The sequence below is a fragment of the Lytechinus variegatus genome, chromosome 13 (genome assembly GCF_018143015.1).
Source record: "Lytechinus variegatus isolate NC3 chromosome 13, Lvar_3.0, whole genome shotgun sequence".
Taxonomy (NCBI): Eukaryota; Metazoa; Echinodermata; class Echinoidea; order Temnopleuroida; family Toxopneustidae; genus Lytechinus; species Lytechinus variegatus.
In genome coordinates, this window is record NC_054752.1 from 14,688,257 (window position 1) to 14,714,191 (window position 25,935).

General features: G+C 38.4%; 2 protein-coding genes across 2 annotated transcripts; one reads left to right on the forward strand and one right to left on the reverse strand.

Moving 5' to 3' along the window:
• Positions 1-1,206: 1,206 nt before the first annotated feature.
• LOC121426532 (corepressor interacting with RBPJ 1-like) lies at positions 1,207-9,096 on the forward strand. Its single transcript, XM_041622876.1, has 6 exons — positions 1,207-1,296; positions 2,364-2,458; positions 4,830-5,073; positions 5,839-5,985; positions 6,983-7,080; positions 7,830-9,096. The coding sequence occupies exons 1-6, from the start codon at positions 1,225-1,227 to the stop codon at positions 8,863-8,865; spliced, it is 1,692 nt and encodes a 563-aa protein (XP_041478810.1). The 5' UTR covers positions 1,207-1,224; the 3' UTR covers positions 8,866-9,096.
• An 8,377-nt stretch (positions 9,097-17,473) lies between these two features.
• LOC121426850 lies at positions 17,474-25,340 on the reverse strand. The gene is made up of 6 exons (XM_041623248.1): positions 24,694-25,340; positions 22,493-22,789; positions 21,396-21,841; positions 19,991-20,213; positions 18,156-18,299; positions 17,474-17,801 (listed from the first exon to the last, which is right to left on the reverse strand). Exons 1-6 carry the CDS (start codon positions 24,992-24,994, stop codon positions 17,548-17,550), a joined length of 1,665 nt encoding a protein of 554 aa, XP_041479182.1. The 5' UTR covers positions 24,995-25,340; the 3' UTR covers positions 17,474-17,547.
• Positions 25,341-25,935: the final 595 nt, after the last annotated feature.

The following is a 25,935-nucleotide window of genomic DNA, read 5'->3' on the forward strand; positions in this document are numbered from 1 at the left end:
TTTCATCCAAAATAAATTTGACAAGCAAAAAATTTCAAAAGGGGGGGGGGGGCACACACTAGAAAAAAATAACTATTACAAATTTTTAATGATGTATAATAGACCACAAATAGGATATTGTCCCTCCCCCTAGAATTTCTGCCCATGCAATCAATTGCTAAGCTTTATGTTATGGAATTTAAGGTTGACAGTGCCACACTCAAAATCTAGGTGTCACGATGTAAAGTTAATATAGCAACTATATCAGCTTAATTAGAATGATGATGATGGTGATGATGATAATGACTTTAATTAAGATGATGATTGTATTGATGATGATGATGATGATAATGACTATGTTGATGAGATGTTGGGGATTGTGGTGATATGGTGATGAGGAGGAGAAGCCTTAGGAGCTCGAGGATGATGAAAATTGCATGATGATGATAATGGTGATGGTGACGATGATGATAATGATGATGATGACGCCGATAATAAGGACAAAATGGTAACAGAGATTAAAGGAGAATGATCCTTTAAGAACAAGATAGCTTGTGTGAAAGCAGAAAAATCAAAGAAACAGATCAACAAAATTTTGAGAAAAATCGGACAAATAATGAGAAGGTTGTGAGCATTTGAATATTGCGATCACTAATGCTATGGAGATCCTCACATTGGCAATGCGGCAAAGATGTGTGATGTCACTGATGAACAACTCTCCCCATTACACTAGTTACACTTAATAAATCGCCTCTTTTATCACATCTATCAGTAGATCAAGTATTCTTTCTATAGGAGGGCATGTAATACAGATTTTTAAAGAATACATCACGGATAAAAGTTTGTATCACCATAAGAAAAAGCAAAAAGAGACATTTTTGGGGTATTTTATAGTCCATCATAGAGAAAGTTGTTCACATGTGACATCACACATCCTTGTCGCATTGCCAATTAGAGGATCTCCATAGCATTAGTGATTGCAATATTCAAATGCTCATAACTTTTTCATTGTTTGACCAATTTTTCTCAAACTTTCTTTATTGTTATTCTTTGATTTTTCTGTTTCAACAAAAGCTTACTCATTCCATGATGATCAACGAGAGTAAAATGTAAAGTGGGTTCATTTTTTTTTTGCTATGCGCCATCTACGACAGCTTTATGATGGGATAAAGAGAAAGTAAGCGGAATTTCTGCGGCGTCCTTCGGCGAATTCTCCTTCGTAATTCTTCAACAAAATTCGTCATCATGGGGAAATCATTTGCCAATTTTATGTGCAAGAAGTTCTTTCACCCAGCGTCCTATGCAAATATTAAACGGGTAAGATAATTTAGGATATACTCAGTGCAATTTGTTTAACGAAAGGAATATTTTTTATTTTTATAATTTTGTCGTTTCTGGATTGCCGGTCCCACTCGTTATGATTTGTGTTGCGAAACGTATTTCCTAAACTCGACTTTCCAATTCCAGTTTCCAAATCTGATTTTCTCTTATCATTGTCAACATATAAAGGCCCTAGTCCAATATGATTCAATTTAGGTTTTCATTGTGCTTGAAATGTAGCATTTGTGATATCTGTTTAGTGCAGTGGACAACCAACCATGTTGATCCATGTCAACTTTCATCAAAAGTCAAACATACTATAGAATAGGCCTACACCATGGACATGATGATGGATAAAGAGTTCGTATCACAATAAGAAAAAGCACAATGCCAAAAAGAGACATTTTTAGGGTATTTTATAGTCAGTCAAAGGGATAGTTGTTCACATGTGCTATCAGTCACACATCCTTGTCGCATTGCCAATCCAATTTTTGAATGTGCATCATCATGATCATTTGGCCTTTTTAAAAATTTTCACCATCTGATCATGGACAGCTAACGAGTAACGTTACTTGTTAGCTGTCCATGGTGTATTCTTTAAAAATCTGTATTACATGCCATCCTCTAGAAAGAACACATGATCAACTGATAGATGTTATGAAAAAGGCAATATAAGTGAAATATGTACTAAAGACTAAAGTAATGGGGAGAGTTGTTCACAAGTGACATCTTTGCAAAGTTTGTTGCATTGCCAATTTGAGGATCTCAATAGTATTGGTGATCGCAATATTCAAATGCTCATAACTTTCTCATTATTTGTCTGATTTTCCTCAAACTTTCGTTGATCTGTTTCTTTGATTTTTCTGTTTTCACACAAGCTATCTTGTTCCAAATGTTTCATTCTCCTTTAACCTAGCTTACCTTTCACAAAGTTTAGTTTCAGGTGAATAATAATGTTGCTTTTCATGTTTCTGATCTTTGTCTAAAATATTTTCAAATTCAACCATTTTACACGTAGTTCATCAAGCCAACTTGGTAATTAAATGTGTTTGTTTTTTTAACAGGTATGGATGGCAGAACAGAGGACTGATGCAGAAAAGAAAAAGCAAGAAGCCTTGAGATCTGAATATGAAAGAGAACAAGACACTTATAACAATAGGTAATATTGTTTGTCATAGTGTAATTGTTCCACTCTTGTAGGGCTCCATTAGCAGACATTCCAACTGATCCATTTTTTGTCTCACCTGCGAAGCAAAGTGAGACTATAGGCGCCGCTTTTCCGACGGCGGCGGCGGCATCAACATCAAATCTTAACCTGAGGTTAAGTTTTTGAAATGACGTCATAACTTAGAAAGTGTATGGACCTAGTTAATAAAACTTGGCCATAAGGTTAATCAAGTATTACTGAACATCCTATTAGAGTTTCATGTCACATGACCAAGGTCAAAGGTCATTTAGGGTCAATGAACTTAGACCATGTTGGAGGAATCAACATCGAAATCTTAACCTGAGGTTAAGTTTTTGAAATGTCATCATAACTTGGAAAATATATGGACCTAGTTCATGAAACTTGGACATAAGGTTAATCAAGTATCACTGAACATCCTGCATGAGTTTCATGTCACATGACCAAGGTCAAAGGTCATTTAGGGTCAATGAACTTTGGCCGAATTGGGGATATCTGTTGAATTCCCATCATAACTTTGAAAGTTTATGGATCTGATTCATGAAACTTGGACATAATAGTAATCAAGCATCACTGAAAATTTTGTGCAAGTTTCAGGTCTCATGATTAAGGTCAAAGGTCATTTAGGGTCAATGAACTTTGGCCGAATCGGGGGTATCTGTTGAATTACCATCATAACTTTGAAAGTTTATTGGTCTAGTTCACTAAACTTGGACATTAGAGTAATCAAGTATCACTGAACATCCTGTGCGCGTTTCAGGTCACATGACCAAGGTCAAAGGTCAATGAACTTTGGCCGAATTGGGTGTATCTGTTGAATTACCATCATAACTTTGAAAGTTTATGGATCTGATTCATGAAACTTGTACATAAGAGTAATCAAGTATCACTGAACATCCTGTTCGAGTTTCAGGTCACATGATCAAGGTCAAAGGTCATGTAAGGTCTATGAACTTTGGCCATGTTGGGGTTTTTTGTTGAATAACCATCATATCTCTGTAAGTTTATTGGTCTAGTTCATAAAAAAGGGAAATAAGAGTAACCATGTATCACTGAACATCTTGTGCGAGTTAGAGTAGTATTTCAGGTCACATGATGAAGTTTCAGGTCACATGATCAAGGTCAAAGGTCATGTAAGGTCAATGAACTTTGGCCATGTTGGGGTTTTTTGTTGAATAACCATCATATCTCTGTAAGTTTATTGGTCTAGTTCATAAAAAAGGGAAATAAGAGTAACCATGTATCACTGAACATCTTGTGCGAGTTAGAGTAGTATTCAAAGTGAGCACTGCTGCTATATTGAACCGCGTGATGCAGGTGAGACGGCCAGAGGCATTCCACTTGTTAGAGTATTTGTTCCTCTTTTTGCTATGAACACACCGATACTTTTTTGGTGTGATTTGTTACTTTTTTTTAAATTTCCGATCATGGAGTATGTAATATACACAGCGTGTGACACTAGCACTGATCCGACAGTCCCAGACCTGTAAAAATCACTGTCTGGCCAGTAATTTGTTGCATGAAAAGAATAAGTAAATTCTTGCCTATGATCACATGTTTAAAAGGGTGAATTCTCAATTTTTCCAAGGAGAGTCATTTCACATTTTTTTCACCGATCTCACTACAACAGGCTGGCAATTGTTACGTTGAGACAAAACTTAAAAATACTCTTTTTTGTCAAAAAAACTTTCTTTTCCTTTTAAGAACACTTTTTTGTAAAGGGTTGACAGGTCTGCATTAGGCAAATTCAGAAAAACAGTTTCTGACCTCACCTTTTGAATAACACTACCAGGAGGATGAGGGTCGTTTTTTCCTCCAAAACAATAATTTTCCCCCTACCCCCAACCCCAGATGACATATGTGGTGACTTTCATTCAATGACCTGAAATGAGCAGAGATAAATCAAATTTGTGTCTTGAAATATTTATATTTGGGGGGGGGGATAGGAATGCAGCAGCACAAAGAATGTATTTGGGGATGAACAACCGATACTTTCTTTTATTTTTGCCTATTCATACTCAGGCTCTTTGTGGCATTGAATGACGATGCCCTTTTTAAAAACATGGTTAGGTATTTGGAGACATCAATGAGAAGTAATGCAGTATTTAAATGGAAAGTCCACCCATACCTCAAGTTAGATTTCCCAACTGATTTTCATATTTCGTGACCATCTGTTATCCATCTGCAATCCCACAAACTGAATTTCATGTTTCTATACCGTTTTTGTGTATTATCAGTCATCGGTCCCACAAACTGATTTCCAAGCTTTGTACCATCTATTATCAATTTACAGTCCCACAAACTGTTTTTAATGTATCTATCACCATCTTGATTCGCTATACAGGCAGCTAATGGGTGATGTACGGGTGAAGCATGGCCTGAATTTCATGTACGAACCGCCCAAGGGCATGAAGCAGGAAGAGAAGGAGGATGGGGATCAGGAGTACAAGTTTGAATGGCAGCGTGGGGCTCCTAGAGAAGGCTACGCCAAGGACATGGAAGTCACCGACCAACCCTTTGGTATTGCTGTCCGCAACGTCAAGTGTATCAGATGCCACAAGTGGGGCCATGTCAACACTGATAGAGAGGTATGTGGTTTTCGGGGATGTTGCATGAAGCCGGTTATAAATTTATGCATTATCAGGTGGGTGTTTCATAAAGCTGTTCGTAAGTTAAGAGCGACTTTAAGAACGACTGGTGATCCCTTCTTGCGGTAAGTGGTATCTTGAATTGGCGATGGTTAAGCGCGTAAGAAAGGTTCACCAGTCGTTCTTAAAGTCGCTCTTAACTTAAGAACAGCTTTATGAAACACCCACCCGGTTTATATCACCCATTTGATCTTTTTGACCTAGTAAATTGGGTGAACACGGGTTTGTCTCACAAAGAAATTGATTAAATCAGATTACAGAATTCATGCCCCAAAAATGGTCTACTAAAAGACAAAATCTTGCATAACTAAATTCACCACTTGGCATGTTTGATCCTGAAATGGCTGGAAGATGTAAAAAAAAAAAAATTGTTCTCTCTAATTGATGTCATCCATTTGAGTTCAAGTATCAGCACACACATGAACCACGATGGGAATTCCATTTGCCCCCATGAATAAAAGTGCCAAGCTTATTAACATGGAGGCATCTGAGCATGTCTCTGAGCTTGACCAATATTGTGTTTCTTTCAGACACTATTCATCAGAATTCAAGTAAGTCATGTCACACACTCACCTTTTTATGCTTGGAAAGTAGTGTGATACAACTTTCAGAAGGATATACAAGTCTTGTATTTACCAGTACCCTGCTATCTCTATGATACAACACATTTTATTTTGACAAAGTTCCCATTGCTTTCATCTCCAGTGCCCAAAGTTTGACCAGACCAAGGACGATGAGATTGCTGGACCCAGCACCGACAAATCTGACCTGATGGAGGATATGAGAAGGGATGGGCTGGCTCTGAAACAGAACGTCCTTGGAAGGAAAGTCAATGAGGATGCTAAAAATCAGGTGAGATTACTCTGTATGCAAGTAGATGTCTGTTGTATATTTTTGTGTACTGTACATCACCCATTAGCTGCCTGTATAGCGATTCAAGATGGTGATAGATACATTAAAAACAATTTGTGGTACTGTTGATTGATAAGGCATGCCAATCCCTGTTATCGGACATGATGGCTTTAAAAATAGCGGAAGAGTGCTTGCCTTTCAATCTCTGACTGATCTATACCAAACACTTGAAAAATGGGACCCTCCACCATAGTGTCAGGCGCTCAATTTACATGTAAGGACAGTTCATAACAGCTGAATTGCCTTCCCTTGGAAATACCTAGGTTGACATCCTTATGTGACCTCGCCTTGGAATGTAATATGTACTAGTACAGCTTTTCTTTGCATGTTGGAGAATCCTGATGGATGGGAGGGAAGAGAATGGCATTTGGATGTCACATCAAAATATCTGTCATTTTGGATATCATTATTTTTTTCCTTTTTAACTTTTAATTTCTCCTTTAATTTCATTTTGCTATTGTTTGATTGAAATGACTATTGCGAGAACCGGTAATCGAAACAGAAATATGGTTTTCAGGTATTGGATCAGATTTGTCTTTATTTTTCTCCCGACATCTAAGTTTGGAGGGGTACACCATGTATATACATTCTGGAGGAATCAGCGTACAGTTTAACTTGTGGTTTGGCGGTCTGTCTGCCAGAAGTCCTGCCGGTCAAAATACTTCCCAAGTTTCTCTAAATTACTCTTGAAACTTGGCACACACCTCTGTTTTAGTGTCAAGACATATCTTTTTATTGCATTGCCATGGTAATGACATGTTATGCCAATAAGTTAGAGAAAAAATTGTTATATCCTATTTTATTTATAACTCGTTTGTTTTCATGATTTTAAGGCATAATAATATGTTACCTTCTCACTTCTAACATGAAGTTGATGGACAGTAATAATTGGAATTTGAATCTAATTAATCGCCCTGAATTTTATTTGATATTGCAGAAATTTGTTGGCAGCAGTGACGAAGAGGATGATGATGTGGAACCAGAAGAAGCTTTCCTCAAATCACTCTCCATGAAAGACAAAGTGAAACTACTTAAGTAAGTATGCTCATGCTTACATTGATCCAAAAAGAATTTGTATGTTTCACAATTCATACCCCACCAACATTCATTATAACGAGAGGCCTAGTTTTTCCACTTACTGGTCAAACTTTTCCTTTATGGAGCATTTGCTGCAAATGAGAATGAAAACATTACAAAAAAAATTAACTCGGCAAGGAACCCAAAGCATGGGGAAGAATAATGACTTCTTTAAAAAGAAAATGACAGTGGTTCTGTAATAGGAAAGAAGTACGATGACTTATGCAGAGTGTTGAGTACTATTTTGTTTACCAATCTGTTGGGATTAACTTGCAGGACGGCACAATAAGCTCACAAAAGTTGTAAAATGTGCAAATGATTTTTTTTCACTTGTTTTGTATCCCTTTGTATACTTTTTAAATTGTTTAGAAATCGTACAGTGTGGAACTTGCCGCAGTTGAATCTACCGGGGTTGATAAAGTGGCTCTTACTGAATATTCATCTCAAGAAATTGACTAAAATATTTCAGTGAACTTGGGACGTTATAATAGGAATCCTAATCTAGGCATGCGACCTGTAGATATAGGCTTTTATGAGCCGAGCAGAATGATTTTGTGCATTTGTTTGACACTGTAAGGGCATATTTTTGTTTATTTGCTACATATTTTTGTCCTTGCAAAAAAATATAATAAGACAGTACTTTGCCAAGCTGATGCACATGGAATTGGATAATAATTGATTGAATTATGTATTTTTCCTAATTGCAGGAAGTTGGAGAAGATGGAGAAGAAGCAGAAGCGTCTAAATTCGAAGAGCTCTAAGAAGAAGAAGGACATGAAGAAGATAAAGAAAAGAAGAAAGACATCGCACTCATCGGATGATAGTGATAGCCACTCAGATGAACGAGGGAAGAAGGACAGAAGGAGGGAGAAGGAAAGACAGCATGGTGGAAAATCCAGGAAAGGACATTATGCTGAATCGTCTTCGGATGATGAACATTATGAGAGAGATAGAAAGGAGAAAGAACGTAAGCATAGTGCAAGATCAAGGAGAGGACATCACTCTGAAACATCATCAGATGATGAAGTTGATGACAGAGTCAGAAGGAACAAACAACGTAAGCATAGTAGAAAATCAGAAAAAGGACACCATTCTGAAGCCTCTTCGGATGATGATAGTCTTGATGAACGTGGAAAGAGAGATAGGAGAAGAAGAAAGGAACAAGGACACAATGGAAAATCGAGGAGAGGGCGGTATGCCGACTCTGATTCAGAGAGTGATTCAGGAGAAGAGCGGAGCAAGAAATCAATCTCAAAGCATCATGGTGAAAGACGGACAATCAAACGGGAGCTGGAGAGCGATGGGGAGAGTAGGAAGAGAGATAGGAAAGATGATCGGAGAGAGGAAAGGAAGATGAAGAGAGAACCGAGAAGGGATAGCGAGGAGAGAAGACATAAGAAAAGTAACGGGAGGGAGGAGAGTGACGGACACAGAGAAAAGAAAATCAAAGTCGAACGTTCTTATTCGCCAAGCCGTGATAGATATGAAAGGAATGGAAATGATAAGCGGATGAAGGAGGATGACCAGATGGATAGAAGACAAAAGAACGAAAGATCAGTCGGTCAAAACGATGACAGACATAGAGGAAGAGCTTCCAGGGACTATGAAGATGATGTGAATACTTACAAAGAAAGCAGAAGGGATAGAGACAGGGATGGAGGAAAGAGGGATAGAGAAAGTAGAAGAGAGCACAGAGACGAGGATAGGGGTCATCATCGCCATGGTGACCGTGGTGGACGATGAAGCATCCCTGGCCTGAAAGAGAATGGTAAGATATTCAATCCAGTATGTAGTGATAATCTTAGTTCTGTGAACTAAATGTGGTTGCAAGACTAGCACACTTTGGATGATGGTCTGGTAAAGAAGTTGCTTGACTAGAGTATGTTTCCTCATTACCCCTCTCACTATTTCTTTTGTTATTTATTGTTTGAATTATACAATATTTCAATTTTTACGAATTTGACGATTAGGACCTCCTTGCCTGAAGCACAAAATGTTAAAATAATGGAATTCCATGTGTTCAGTGAGGAATGAAACTTCATTTCACATGACAATGACGAGAAAATAAAAATATTTCATATAATAAATTACAAAAGAAATAGTTAGTGATGTCATCAACTCTCTCATTTAGATGTAACTGGCTCGTTCATATAACTATTTTGTTGAAAATAAGCGAAACTTTAAAATGCCATAACTTTCTTATTTTACATCCGATTTTGATGAAATTTTCAGTGTTATGCTTGTTGAATTTTTCTCTTTTTATTCAAATCAAGTTTTTGTTGGGCTGGACTTGTCCTTTAATGTCTTATTGTTCTTTCTTGTCAAAAGTTTACAGTATAATATAATGTAGGCCTCTAATCAATGACCGTGTTTACACTTAATCAACTTCTGCATCGGCAGTTGGTGCGCATTTCATTTACTTTACAATTGTGACGTAATTGTAAGCGCATGGATCCAGCGTTTTCTTTATTATGGCGTATATTGTTGGTGTGCGTATCATTTCAGGTTTTTGCATCGGCTCGCGGTTCTGATCCGGGAGCTGTAACAGCATGTAAACGCAGTGCAAGATAAACCAATAGCCGATTCTGCATCGGCTTTTGGTTCTGAACCAATAGCCGATCAAGTGTAAACACGGTAAATGTAGCACACTAAATTCTCCATGCCTTTTGCTGGGTATGAAAACATTTTTTATGAAAGTGGGCATGGCAGACTACAAACATCAATAATTCAAAAAAAATTTACCTCTCTTTTCCTTTTCCTGAACATGTTTCAGGAAGAGCCGTGGTGTAGTGGTTCTGACTCGCCTTGTAAACAGGGGGTCGTGTTTTTGAATCCCACCGCAGTCTAGCGTCCTTTGGCAAGGTATTAATCCACACTTTGCCACTCTTGACCCAGGTGCTAAATGGGTACCCGGTAGGATGCGAAAGATATTTTATGTTTGAATTTGCCAGCGCCATAATGAGGCTGTGATGAATGCAAGGAATGCTCCCCAGGGAGTGGAAATTGTGCACTTTTCGTGCGGGATTGAAATGATTCCAATGACCGGGGTAATAATATGCTGTCACGCGCTTTGAGCTTTGGGACAAGCGCTTTATAAAAATTGGCTATTATTATTATTATTATTATTATTTGAATTCACTGCGTTTCACTCCCATATGTTCAAGTTTCTATTATGGCGTAAAATATTCTAACTATATTATTTCTACGAATGAGAATGTGCACGTATGAATTGACGTTGATTCACAATTTGGTGTCATTTATAAGGTCATGTATGAGGTTATGAAGATGTTGAAAAAAATGTAACTTAATGAGGTTGATTATACTGTTATTCAGCGATTATTAGAGGCTTGGTCCCACTGGCTGACAAAGCATATTCATCACCAACACTGATCATATAAAGTGTATGTGGAAAAGCGTATTATTATTGCTTGGAAAACGACCCGACATTTGTCTGGAATTCACTGCTTATTTTGCTGAATTCTCAGCAATTACACAATATCTTCCAGACTCGTTTGGCACATTTATTTATTTGTACCAACAGACATGTGTGGGCGGTCATTTCATTGGGTTCTGCATGAGCTCATTTTGACATTATTACCGCAACTGGCATTTATCTTTAAGTCTACGTTATAAAAGTGAAATATATCACTGAGTTGGGATGGTAGAAATTGCCTATTACAAATGTTTAAAACTCCCATTCCAAATAAATCTATGAAACAGAAGAATTTATTCCAGATAATTATAATTTTTTTTTATCTTTAAATCACATTGGGTTGTATCGTGCATTTGCAAATCATGGTAATTTTATTTCTTGTAAATAGTTGTATATACACTGTATGAGTATCCTGAACATAACTTTGCAAATTTATTTGTAAAAGAATCATATGACAATCTAAATATCTTGAGCTTTGAATCAATCTTTGTTTCAGCATATGAATTTTGTGTAATTTGTTCACTGATAGTAGATTACCTACTGTGAGAATATTACATCGCCTCTATGGAAGCCTGGATTGCCCACCAGTTTGTAAAACGCTGGTCTTGCAAAGTCGGTTTCGAAACCCCGTTGCGGTTGTGTGATTTTCTCACATTACTTTTTTCCCCATGAATTTGTGATTCATTGAAGGGGAAGTTCACCCTGACAAAAAGCTAGAGAACTTCCGCTTAATTGATGCCAACCGAATATGAATGACTATTGAGAGGGTGTATTAAAAAGGGCGAGAGGAGGAGGGGAATAATGGAAAGGGTGATGGAGGAGCGAGAGAGGGAGGGGAGGGTCAAGTGAAAGCAATTTTTAGGGAGCGGAGATATTGGTAATATGAGGGAGAGGTGGTGCTGACTGTATACAGAATATCAGAAATAAAATGGACGATGATTGGGAATACGAGATTTAAGCCTGAATGCAATGATGAGGGGAGAAAAGTAGAAAGGTGGGGTAAATTAGCTATCGTCTCAAAATGTTCGTGAATTGTGGACATCCTACAGATAGAAATTTCTGGAAGGATTGGTCGAATCACATTGTTTCTGGGCTTGTGATATTTAAAATGACAGCCAGGGCTCTTTCTTGTGTCGTACACTCCCTTGCCACCCCACCCCCTTCCTATCTCCCATCCCCGATGTCATTTCCTCGATCCATTCTTTCCATCTTTTTTTCTATATGATATCTCTCACCCCCACCCCTTATTTAACCACTTCTCACCCAACTCCTCTCTTCTTAGCTCCCATCCTCTATGTCATTTCCTCGATCCATTCTTTCCACTGCATACTCTATTTTTCTATCTGTTTCTCACCCCCACCCCTTCTTGAAACACTTCTCACCCCACCCCTTCTCTTCTTAGCTCTCTTCCCCTCTGTCATTTCCTCGATCCATTCTTTCCTCTGTATTCTCTATTTTTCTATCTGATATCTCCCCCCCCCTCTTCTTTAACCACTTCTCACCCCACCCCCTCTCTTCTTATCTCCCATCCCCTATGTCATTTCCTCGATCCATTCTTTCCACTGCGTCCTCTATTTTTCTATCTGTTTCTCACCCCCCTTCTTTAACCACTTCTCACCCCACCCCCTCTCTTCTTAGCTCTCTTCCCCTCTATCTTTTCCTCGATCCATTCTTTCCTCTGTATTCTCTATTTTTCTATCTGATATATCTCACTACCCCTTCTTTAACCACTTCTCACCCCACCCCCTCTCTTCTTAGCTCCCATCCCCTATGTCATTTCCTCGATCCATTCTTTCCACTGCGTCCTCTATTTTTCTATCTGATGTTTCTCACCCCCTTCTTTAACCACTTCTCACCCCAACTCCTCTCTTCTTAGCTCTCTTCCCCTCTATCATTTCCTCGATCCATTCTTTCCTCTGCATTCTCTATTTTTCTATCTGATATAATTATCTCACCCCTCTTCTTTAACCACTTCTCACCCCCTCTCTTGTTATCTCCCATCCCCTATGTCATTTCCTCGATCCATTCTTTCTACTGCGTCCTCTATTTTTCTATCTGATGTTTCTCACCCCCCTTCTTTAAACACTTCTCACCCCACCCCCTCTCTTCTTAGCTCTCTTCCCCTCTATCATTTCCTCGATCCATTCTTTCCTCTGTATTCTCTATTTTTCTATCTGATATCTCCCCCCCCCCTCTTCTTTAACCACTTCTCACCCCACCCCTCTCTTCTTATCTCCCATCCCCTATGTCATTTCCTCGATCCATTTTTTCCACTGCATTCTCTATTTTTCTATCTGATATATCTCACCCCCTTCTTTAACCACTTCTCACCCCAACTCCTCTCTTCTTAGCTCCCATCCCCTATGTCATTTCCTCGATCCATTCTTTCCTCTGCGTCCTCTATTTTTCTATCTGATGTTTCTCACCCCCCTCCTTTAAACACTTCTCACCCAACTCCTCTCTTCTTAGCTCCCATCCCATATGTCATTTCCTTGATCCATTCTTTCAACTACATCCTCCTGATATCTCACCCTCTCCTTTAACCCCCCCCCCCCCCCCTCTCTCCCTCCCTCTCACTCTCTTCCTGTCTCGATCAATGTCTATCCATTTCTCTATCATCCATTTATTTTCATCCATTCCATTTTAGAAATTGACTGACTCAAACAAAATTAGTGTTAAAATGACAATTTAATTGGTTTTAACGAATTCAAGAAAATCAAATTAAGAAGAAGGCAATAGTAGATATGCAAATCCCTTGTAAATATAATATTAAAAAACCCCGAAATATCATAAAATCTTTTGAAATGATTATAAACATGCTTATAGTTAAAAATAGATGGTGCTCGAGCACAAAATAATAAATAGGATCCTATCTTAACTCGCACACAGCCGGCAATTATTTTGTGCCATATACCCGTGCATGTTGCTGTATAGGCATATCATCATTTCATTTAGTTAATGAAATAAGAGAAAGCAAATCCCTGAATGTCGTGTTATGGTATTGAACATGATGGCTATATATCAACTATCCAATTATTCGTATTGCTATTTCAAAATTCTAATATTGAGAAGGGCTTAAAGCAGTTTGTGATTGGACATTTATATTTCACAGATTGTATGCGCATTTGATAACAATCACCGAAATCATAGAAAATCAATGTGCAGTTCCTGCTTACCTTTGGTAATCTAAGTTCCATTTGTTTAATTTCGGAAAGTGTCTGCATATAAATTGATTGATTAATCGTTAACAATTTAAAATTCAATTTTCCTAGGTTTCTCCATAATATTCCAGATATACGTAACGAGTATAGGCCCGTGTAAGCGGATAGAATGACATATTTCATATCGCAAAACTCGTCTGCTTCCCAAGTTTGCTGCTCCAAATATGAAAGATATGTTGATTGAAAGGCACGGTGCTGAAATAGGGTATCAACCAACAAAAATCGAGACCAGGGAAACTGTCCCGTCTTCAAGTGACCAGCACACGCCTGATGGTCATGGTGATTGCCATTGTCACAACACATGTACGCTCTTATTAAGATGCACGTCATCATGTAGGTGACGGTGACTATCATTGGATCAAAGAAATACTCGCGTTGTCCGTCTCTCCTTAGGTCCATGGTTCAATCAGCACGGAACCACCTTAGTCTGCAGGCACAGGACCCGATTGAAACTTTGATCAACAAGTGTGTCTCCACGCAAAGACTAGCACATACTAAACTTGCTGTTTCAATTCGAGGGCCTTCAGTGCACAAGGCATGAGTAGGCTGCAATTCAGACCCTTAACTCGAGTGAACATGGTGAATGGGTCTGCACAGCAGACAATAGAACCGTGCATCATCAATCTCATATGATATTATGCATTATATCATGAATAAAAAGAAAGGGTCTTTGAATTGGTGACGGTCTGATGCGTGAATCGTGGATGAGTGAATAAGCCTTCCCCTTTCCTTTGATTCTGTCACTTACACAATAATTACACAGTAAAAACGCTGTTTAAAATTCTTACACAACGCTGTTTACTGTATGAACCTTACAGTAATTGTTTACACAGTTTAAACAAGTGTTTAAATCTTAAACAAAGTTTATTTTCTATTTCTAATCTTCAATAAATTAAACATGATTGTTAAAATTGTTAAACAACTACTGTAAGGTTCATATAGTAACAGGGTTGTATATAATCTTAAACAGCGTTTTTACTGTGTAGAATGGTGGTATCGGGGTGAATGCCAATACATCTTTATATCAGATCTAGATAGATCAATGTGCTCCGTTTCTAACATTAAACACATGTTATCATTCATCACATTAGAAAATAATTCATAAACCATTTCGATGTACATGAAGAATAAAAAACAATAAATCTCCTAGAACTCAATATACACACAATTTGTCTCAAAATATTCAACAAGCAAACTTCCAATATCTCTCATAGAAACGAGGCAAGGTAATTAAATTAACAATATCGTATATAAATATATATATTTCACTAAAAGAAATCAGTATATTCCACACATGTCTTCATATGATTAAATCTATGATTTTACACCAAATAGACCATTCTCCTATAAATTCCGGAACCATTCAAATATCCAAATATTGTATTGCAATAACGCAACAAGTGCGATAATTCTGTTATTTTCTCTGAAAAAAATATATATGAACTTTGAAATATAGCTCTGCAATTAAGAACTAAATACATATCTTTAAAGACAAACACAATGCCATAGAGCATCTCCTATTTCGATCAGAGGAATGTTCTTCTAAATCAATAATTGTACAATTATATTGCACAATTTCTGTATATACTCGAATGCGCATTACAATAATGTTAATATTATTATTACCCGGTTATATAGCCGTGCTTCCCAAACAGGTGCTCTGGCATTCGAGGAATTTCTTGCTGAAGGAATACACGCCATGGCTGGGAAGCGAACCAACGTCCCACAGATTGAAATTCGAGCGTCAAAACCACTAGACCACGATGCCCCCAAATAATAGGGACATCACATAACCATAGAATATACGACAGTAATAATAATAATAATATTAATTAAAAACATGATGATGATAATATGAGTGATGATAATTATAATAATAATAATAATCATGATAATAATAATAAAACCGCATTTATATTGCAACGATGTCTCTAAGCGGTTAAAATATACATTATTGAAAAAACTTTTATGTTGACTAATGTCCTATTCTTTAATCTTTAAGCTTATTCCTTCATGAAAGATATCATAAATATTGTTTCTTAATTAAACCGCAATTTATATTGCATTCTTATTAATCACAAAATCAAACTAAACTTAAACCAGCATTTTTACAAAAAGAGAGAAATTAAGATCTAATAAAATCAACAAATACAAAAATGAAATATTTGGTTAATGTATATAAATATATTATATTAATTTCCATCCTTTTATATTATGTTGTAAATATATGGTAAAGGCGTGTGTTGGCTGTTATGACAAACAACAAATGAAATACAGCTGGAATTGTAATTTGGCAGAGGCAAGTAACATTTCGTCGAAAGCAAAAGTTTCATTCCTCCCTGAACACGTGGAATTCCATTATTTTAACATTTTGTGCTTCAGGCAAAGAGGTCCCAATCGTCAAATTCGTAAAAATTGAAATATCATATAATTCAAACAATAAAAAACAAAAGAAATAGTGAGTGAGTGACATCATCAACTCTCTCATTTGGATGTAACTGGCTCGTTCATAACTATTTTGTTAAAAATAAGCGAAACTTTGAAATGTCATAACTTTCTTATTTTTCAGCCGATTTTGATGAAATCTTCAGCATTGTGCTTGTGTAATTTTTCTCTATTGATTTAAATCAACATTTTTCTGAGGTGGACTTGACCTTTAAAAACCTTGAGAAACTGTCGGTTAAAGTGCGTAAAGACCCGAGTGCAGAGCCTGCACTTCGTAGATTAGAGGACGCGTTTTTACGAAAGTACTCAAAACATGATAGCGCGCCGTGATTAAACGTTGCAAGTCTATCCACACTACACACATACTCCATTACACTCACCCATGTACCCACACTGCACCTTTCCATCTCCACAAACACACTCACAGTGCACCCGAACGCACACACACCACCATATATATATACATATATATATAGACGGGTGTGTATAACATAATAAAAGGCATGCATGAACAGTAGCCTGTTCTAAGCATTTAAAAATGTGGAAATAATATTGAGGTTTTTCCCTGAATATATGAATAAAAATCTGCAAGGAATTATGCTTAAATCTATCGCTAAATTGAAAAATATATACGTAAATTTATAAAACACTATAATGAACTTGAACTGTTTGAAAGTTTCTGATATCAAAAGTACTGGATTTTATAATTTCTTCTGTCATGGATGTCCGATGATGGTCAGTATGCACTTTAATTAAAGTTTCATCAGAGAAATAGAAATAGAGCGGTGTTGGCTCAGTCGGTAACGCGTCTGCCCGTCGAACCAAAGATCGTGGGTTCGAGTCCACCCCGGGCGGATGACTGAAGCCAGCAGTGCGTTGTGTGTAAACGTCTTTCCCGTGTTTCATAGATGCAGGCTATGTTACAATGGAAAACATTCCCTCCCTCGGATAGGACGTTAAATGGAGGCCCCGTGTAGAGGAGAGTCACCACCTTTGCACGTAATAAGAACCTACTGCACTATTCGTATAAGAGTAGGGGGAAAACCCGGTGTAGTGGTCCACTTGCATTCCCCCAATCAGTTGTATCGGGAGGAGAGACCTGCGGGTCATAGTGATTCAGTTCGCTTTTCGCCTCCCAGGCACAGGTGATGCCAAACAAATAATAATAATAATAGAACAATTGTCTATTAGAACACATTTTAATTAATATATTTCTTATTATCATCATTATTTAATTCCTGATTTTCACGTGTTTTCTGAGGATAATTCATTCTGGAAAGTGAAAGCACTGATGGGTGAAGTTTTTAGACGTGATCGACCTTTGATTCAAACCACCGCCGTATCTTGGTCAGGGAGGGGAGAGTACGAAGTGGATACTATCAGCTCCTTGCTGACATCTCTCGAAGGCAACAACGATTCTTTTTTACCGCCCTCAACGCTTGATTTGGAGGACGATCGTTTCCGCCGTGTTCTTCTATTCAAGAGATAGACAATCAAGAACAAAATTGCGGACAGTCCCCAGAAGGCGATGCACATCATCATGGAAACCTTGTAAGAGCCGGTAAGACGATGGGTGATAGCTGGAATAAAGAAAGTAAACAAAAAACGGCAATTGAAATATGAAACTGATCAGAGGACCGACGTTGAAAAAAATTGCATTTGTACTCCTTTGTACCCGGCCACTAAAAGAAACTAGCCCGAATCTCAAATACGCACTTCTGACTGTAAGAGTGGAGTTGACTTTATTTTTTCGGCTGACTCGCTTTGCTCGTTCATCTTTTTTGATCGAATTCCTCATAAAGCTATTCATCCTTTTGATGGAAACATTGTAATTTTCAAATACACAATGATGGATTGTAATGCCGAATATAATGAGGAAGAATCACATATTTGATCATTATTATTAATTGTCCTCGATTCGAACAAGTTCTCACCAGGTAGAACTGCAGCCACTATACTGCCGAAGCCCCACGCGGCGAAGGTCAACGCATAGGCCTCGGCAGCTTTATCTCTCCCGCTGAGCTCCACGGCCATACCAGTTGACAGCGAGAAATACAAGCCACGCATCGCTCCTGTCACTGAGAAATGAACAGAAAAATTGGCTCAAGTAAATTGCAATTGATCAACTGTGATGATGAGGACCAATTTGCAATGTTATCGCTACAAAGTCGTTGCCTAAATAAAATCGGACATTGGTTAAAAAAAAAACCCTGATCCTTGCGGCAGTAGGCCTATATACACAAAGCAAAGTTAACCCAACCAGTGAATGAAGAAATTCACGTGACTGGATATCAACATTATTTTTGCCCTCAATCGCCCTCCTCCTCACCATAATAATCATCACCGCATATAGTATTACCAAGGAGATATCACCTATAGCACAACGTTAGTACGGAGAAGTGGAAACTAGGCAACCTTGGGATTCACTAGACTTCACCATGACAGTTTATAATCTAATGAATATTACACCAATTATTGGTAGTTAAACCACGTATTTGAACCAGCTTGGTAGTTGGACCAAGTATCTGGGCCAAACTGACAGTGGACCAAATAATTTTAGAGCTAACTGATATATTACATTATATTGCTCTCTAATCTTGCCATATTTTTATTATTGTAATTTGGTCTGGGCTAACACATACCAAACCCATCTTAAAAAATTATGTTCCCTTCAAAATAAAATTGTGCGTATAATTTCTGTAAACGACATCATACCACCAACAGACACGAAATCTTTATTTCATTCCCAGAAACTGCTGAAATTTAACGACATCAATAAACTTCAGCAATGTAATTTTATGTACAGGTGTTTAAATTCTCAAATTCCAGAAAATTTTCGTGATTTCTTTACGCATGTATCAAATATACATCATTTTGATACCCGAACAAATAACCAAATATATATTCCTAAACACAAAAAGATTATCTTTCAACACAACATCCGTTATTCTGGCCCGAAAATATGGAATGATCTTCCAGACTACATAAAAAAATCCTTGTCAGCAACTAGCTTAAAATTTAAGATTAAAAAATCAATTTTATCATCCTATGCTTGAATATCCTAATACCTTACATTCCTTTTGATCTTAAGTTAACATGAATAATGTGCAAATGTTGAGGCATTATTATTTTTATCTCTCCCTCTCTCCATCATACATTGTTGTACGCTCTACTTGCTCGGTACTCGGTAACTCATGCCCGCCCGCCTTCCTGCTCACTTCTCCCTCTCTCGTTTTCTTCCCGTTTTCTTTTCTACTTCTCTTCTCCTTTCCTCGCCCTTCTTATCTTTGTATTGTATTTTGTGTATTGTATATATTTGTCCACAGGCGTATCCCGCCACAAACATTATGCTTCTAGGGACATACGCCTTCCTCTTTACACATAAGTTGTTTATATTTATATTCTTTATAGAAATTGATTTTTAGTGTATTCTTGTGAACAATAATGAATGTAACTTTGTAAAATGGAGGAAAATAAATGTTTCTTTGAATTGAATTGAAATTGAATATTAGACCAATATCTTGACCAAAATAGTTGGCAAAGTATGTTCAGCCATGATGATGACGATGATAATAATACTACTAATAATAATAGATGGGATTTGTAATGCGCCAAATCCTCTCTGCTGAGTGGCCAAAGGCGTAGTGAAATATCGACAGAGGGAGAAAAGTACTGGAAAAATTATTACGAGTGGGAAGCATTGAAAAGAGTCGTCTTAAGGTAACGTAATGATCTGAGAAGTACCGACACAAATGGCAAAATAACTTACATATGGAATATAAATAGAACACCCATTGAGGGGTTACTAGGAGGATGATAATTGATGCCCCGCAGCTGATGGCGGAGATGGTTGGGTAGGTTAGTAGAATTGAGAATGGGAGGAGGTGGATAAAAAGAACTGAGACCCGGGCGACCAGAGACGAACCGGCCATAAATGAATGAAACAGCGCTGTCTCCTTATCCGACACTCCAACCGAAACCAGGTAGCTTCCCTAGGTGGAAAAAGAAGCAAGAATAGTTTCATAACCATTTTTGGGGTAAAAAAAACCCGCACATTTTGTTGATGTTATTGGGAATGTATAGTCCAGGCCACATTTTGCCAGCTTTTGCCTTTGACTCTGACTGGGTCCCTCGTACAAAGTGACTCGGGTTTCTTCAGTGGCCACAATGACTCGGCCGCGAATATTTTCCGTCAGTACTTGTGTACCCGACGCGAGAGGGCAGTATACCGTAGCCGTACACTTTTCTATGAGAATGGCGATATAATAGGGTTTATCAATTAGTCAGATTACGCCTCATGAATATTCATGGCGACACGAAATGTTAGATACGTCATAATTTCTGACCCATCGATTAGCTCGATCGATTGAAGTGGTTAAATAGCCTATCCCGCAGTCGAGCACAATGCATGGACGCAGACTCGAGTCTCGACCAAAACAATTTTTTAAACTTGAAAGCCCAAGATTTGTAGTCTGATTCAAAGCCTCCAAATCAGCCGTGTGCACAAGTACTGACGGAAAAAAAATCACTTGTCGGCCTCGACCACCACACCCATGCATCTTAAAAACTAGTATAGTTCAGGATAGTATAGTAATCAGTAATGGAGTGGCATGGGGCACCGGGCATGGTGGCTCAGCGGTAGAGCGTCCGCCTCATGAACGGGAGGTCTTGGGTTCGATCCTCGGCCGAGTCATACCAAAGACTTATGAAAATGGGACCTTCTGCCTTCTTGCTATAGGCGCTCAGCATTTAGATTGGAGAAGGGTAATGATAACATGTTATGTTATGCAGGGCCCGCTGGTAGAGCAGTTTCCTAACTGAAGTGGCTACCCTGGGTAAATAAAACGTTATTATTATCATTATGATCACTTTCCCACCATTGTAACGGAACTCAGTAGCCAATCACAATCAACGTTTCCATGATAGTTAAAATAATGACAAAATTCCCGAGCGGTCCAAGGTCTTATTGTGTAGGAGCACTTATAAGCTAATTAGATGGACGTAATTCATGCCGGAATAATTAGGTAGACATAATCAAACCCGAGCTTACCACGTTGGTAAAGATCGAAAGACAGTGCTGTAAAAACGGAAAACATCATCAAGGGAATGGTTGTCCATTTGCTCTTTTTCACAGAAAGGGGGAGGGGGAAATTGATATGCAGTTCCATACTCACAAAATTTATTAGGTTGAAAGAGATGGCTATGAATGAAATGACTGTTCCAATCAGAAAAAGTGAAAAGGCCGGCATCTTGAGCAATGCGACATATTTCCGTATCGACGCTTTCCAATGCTTAATTTCTTTCTTCTCCTTCCCCTCCTCCTCTTGTTCAGCCATCTCCCCTTCGTCCTTCTTTTGCCATTGTCCTTCTCCATCCGCAACTCCACCATCGACGCCTACCTCGTCCTTTTCACGATCACGGAGCTCCATTCGCATAGCCTTCTTGTCGTCGACAACATCGTAGTCGTCGTCGTCTATGAACATGTCCTTTGGAGGTTTGCGGATGAATACGATGTAGAGGAATGTGGCGCACAAGGTGAAAAACGATAGAAGACGTATCGACCACCGCCAGCCCCAGGTGCTCGCTGTGGTCTGGATCACTGGACTGAAGACGAGGATAGCTGAAAAAAAAATGAAATCAAGGTCTTCGTGATTTAAAGGAATCGTTCATTATTCTAAGGGGTAGGGGAGGGGATCGGGGTCAGGGACGACTGCCCTCTATGATTTCCAAGTAATGGGGAAAAAGAAGAGGGTGGAAAAACGAAGAAAGTGAGATAGAAAAGGAACACAGAGAGAGAGAGAGACATACACGAGAATGATTGGTTGTTTAACTATTTATTATTCAAATTAAATTAAGAAAAAATATGTCTTGCCTACCCCCATTGAAGTAGGGTAAAATAGAATAAAACGTCGTGAGGGAACTATCGGAGAGGGTGTTACTTCTAAAATACATGTTGTTCCTAACATCCGAAATGAAAGGGGCTATCACGAAAGCTCTAAGCTCTTGTTCATTGGATCATGAACTTCTAAAGAAGTGACGAAAACAATGGAGTGTCTAGGGTAACAACTATGGTAACAACCATGGCAACGAGCGCGGCAGCCAATCACCTCAAAGGTTTTATTGTAGTCATTATTGGGAAAGTAAAGTCTTTTTTAAATTGGGCCCATGATCTCGGAAAGGGATATGTGTTGTACAGTAAACGTGTGTTAATGGGGATTAGCAGGTTTATAGACCTGCATAAGATGGGACCCTTTAAAGAACATGTACTCACATATTTCAAATGCTAGTCCATTTGAAGAGACGGGCCCCGCACAGTGCTTTTTATCGAAATATTCCGTGATATAAACGCAACCCGCAGTGTAGACGATCACCGCGCTCCCACCGACCATCAAACTGTACGTGATGAAGGCCGGCCAAAGCTCGTGGATGAAGCTCGTTGTGAACAGCCCGATCGAGCAGATGAAACACCCGCCTACCATCGTAGAGCGGTAGCCGACCCAGCTCACGATCTGGTTCGCGAGCGGAGAGAAGAAGCAGGTGAGAAACCATGGGAGACCACCGAGTACACCTGTTTGAAAAAAAAAGAAGTAACGGACTAGAATCAATTTTGAGATGACGTATACCGGCACACATATTGCAACTATATTATGAGCTCCTTAACATGCCTCATACCTGGTTCCCACTTTAACGCCCCATGATTGAATTTGAAACTGTGATCTTAATCGTATAATAATCGTAACGATTGTATCAGATTAGTCGTGGCAATCGTACTGATCGCAATAGGTCAACAAGTGGAACGCCTCGCAGTCTCACCTGCATTACGCAATGCGATATAGCAGCAGTGCTGCCTCTGAAAACAGCTAATGAATAATTATTCATAGAAGAAAACACTAATGTGATAAGAAAATATGTCCATTCACCAAAAATGACCTTTGACCATGATCATTGTGACCTAAGACATGTGTAAAACCATCATTCATGCTTGATTACCCTTATTTCGATGTTTCATGAGCTAGATCCATAAACTTTCAAAGTTATGATGCCAATTCAACACATACCCTCAACACGGCCAGAGGTCATTAACCCTTAAATGTCCTTTGATCTTGGCCATGTTCCTGAAACGCACAAAGGTTATTCAGGGATACATTGCTGCTCTTATGTCCAAGTTTCATGAACTAGATCCATAAACTTTCAAAGTTATGATGACAATTCCACAAATGTCCTAAGTATCACCAAAGTAATTCCTCAAATACCCCTAACATGGCTAAAGTTTGTTGACCCTAAGTGACCTTTGACCTTGGTCATGTGACCTGAAACTCTCATGTGATATTCAGGGATACATAGTTGCTCTTAAATCCAAGTTTCATGAACTAGATCTTTCAAATTTTAGTTATGATGACAATTGTTCCTCAACAACAAAATACCAACATGGCCTAAGTTCGTTGATCCTAAGCGACCTTTGACCTTAATCATGTGACCTGAAACTCAAGCAGGATCTTTAGTGATATATTACTACCCTTATGTCTAAGTTTTATGAACTAGGTTTATATACTTTTGAAGTTATGGCAACATTTAAAAAACTTAACCTTGTTTAATATTTCGATATTGATCATGATTCCCCCAACATGGTCTAAGTTCATTAACCCCAAATGGCCTTTGACCTTCGTCAGTGACCTGAAACACAGGCAGGATGTGCAGTAATACTTGACTAATCCTATGGCCAAGTTTCATGAACTAGGTCCATATAGTTTTTTTTAGTTATGATGACATTTCAAAAACTTAACCTTGGTTAAGATTTCAATGTTGACGACGCTGCCGTCGGAAAAGCGGCGCCTATAGTCTCGCGATTTGTGCCGCTGCTTTGCGCTTGTACATGTTGATGTGCGTGCGTTCGGAACTTGACGCTCGCATTGATTGGCCAAGATATCGAAAATTTAATCGGTAAGCCTTGATAAAAGCACAACTCGTTGACGGCTGCCATATTTTCCTCTCCGGCAGAAGATCAAAAAATAAGGAATAACCCGGGAAATATAACTCATCGGTAACGTATATTTTCGATTTTTTTTTCGATTTTAAATAATATCAGTAGAAAGATTAGAGTCTAACGAAAATAATGGGCCTTCGTTCAAGATAATATAATGTCATTTAGAAGCTAAGAGAAATAAAAAATCTGGACAAAACCCGTCCTCCGAATAGTCGGGCCAGATTACACATGCAGGCTCGCACTAACACTTTACCGTCGGTTTATGGGGATTAAAGTAAAATGTCAGAAATTGTTGAATAAATCCCCAGAAACGATGGTTATTCCTGTCTACGTTTTGCGCAGCAAGATGACCTTGCGAGCGACTTCAAACATTAAATAAAACTGAAAAGCAGTTCATTGAGACATGATCATTTGACTTCTTATAGTAAGCCGTCCTAAAGACCCAGCACAAAATTTGACAGAATCATATACAGGGTAATTATACTCACTTAGTTCGGTCACACTTGTTTCGAAATCTCGCTCCAGATAGATGAAAAACATCGAGAAATCCCCAACGACACCGAAGGTAACCGCAATACCGACAGCCCAGACCACTGTCGTAATCCATCTGAAGTACATCGGATCAATCCATAACCGTTTGAACAAAGATTCGGAGGAATCGGATATTCGGGGCGGTTCGGGCCCGTCTGGCTCGCCTGGGATCGGTTCGAAGTGACCCAACGCAGTTCCATTTTCCATTTTCTTGTCTTCGCCTCGATTGCACAACAATTTACAGTAGCAGTTCACCATTCTGATGTCGAACTATTACCACAAAGGGTGATCCATGTGACTTGATCCTCATTGATGCAGGCTCTTAGAATGTCAGAGCTGAAAGAGAAAAATTAAAAATATAATAAAATCATTACTTAGCATTAAGGCGTTCTTCTTAAAGAGATCTGTTTGCATTTGACGATAATAGACATATCATTTAATTAAGTTACACATTATTATACTCCATGTTCCATGTTCAATAGTATTTCGGCTGTGTATATGGGTGATGTACGCAATCATATTTGTCGGGGAAAGTAAAGGCCTATCACGATTTGTTTTTTTCGATTGCTGTTTTGATAGTTTCGATGTGATATAAACTTGTCTACTAGACTGCAGTCGGGTTGACCATGCATGTCTATATGCGAGCGAGCGAAGTAAGCGAGCAAACTTTCAGTAGTTGTGAGATTAGATGCCGTCATACACTGTGTTTCTTTTTACGTCTAAACGATAAGATGGAGCTAGATTACCAATATTTACTCATTGGTTACAGGTGTGGTGAGAATGGAAGAAGGTGTCACAATTAGCAGGAATAAGGATGCCTTATAAATACGGCATCTCAGACCAATAAACTAATCGAAACGTGGAAAATAGCACGCTGATGCAAAATGAAAATATTCCAGAAATTAATGATTTCAAACAGTCTTTAAAATGATTTTCAGAGATGATGCAATATTCAACATTGCAAAGTAAAACAGTTCATTCACATTGCAAAACTTATTGATTTGCCAATATAATATAATTTTAATACTCATGTAAAATGGGTAAAATCGTAAAGATTCAGGAAATATAACAACCCCTGTGTAATCGAAGGACGGCATGCATTGAATATTTTGATCAATGTTGACAGTCACTGGCGTGACAAGATAAACATTTTGAGGGAGCCAGGCGTGCGGGGTGCATGGGCCAACATTTAAAGAAAG

Bases quoted from the DNA above. Each gene is read 5' to 3' on its own strand.
- LOC121426850 (XM_041623248.1), bottom strand. From the start codon at position 24,994: ATGGTGAACTGCTACTGTAAATTGTTGTGCAATCGAGGCGAAGACAAG. The intron at 21,842-22,492 runs GTGAGTACATGT...TTTTTTTTTCAG, and splicing joins TGGACTAGCATTTGAAATAT to CTATCCTCGTCTTCAGTCCA. The intron at 17,802-18,155 runs GTGAGAACTTGT...TCTTTATTCCAG, and splicing joins AGTGGCTGCAGTTCTACCTG to CTATCACCCATCGTCTTACC.
- LOC121426532 (XM_041622876.1), top strand. From the start codon at position 1,225: ATGGGGAAATCATTTGCCAATTTTATGTGCAAGAAGTTCTTTCACCCA. The intron at 2,459-4,829 runs GTAATATTGTTT...TTCGCTATACAG, and splicing joins CAAGACACTTATAACAATAG to GCAGCTAATGGGTGATGTAC. The intron at 7,081-7,829 runs GTAAGTATGCTC...TCCTAATTGCAG, and splicing joins GACAAAGTGAAACTACTTAA to GAAGTTGGAGAAGATGGAGA.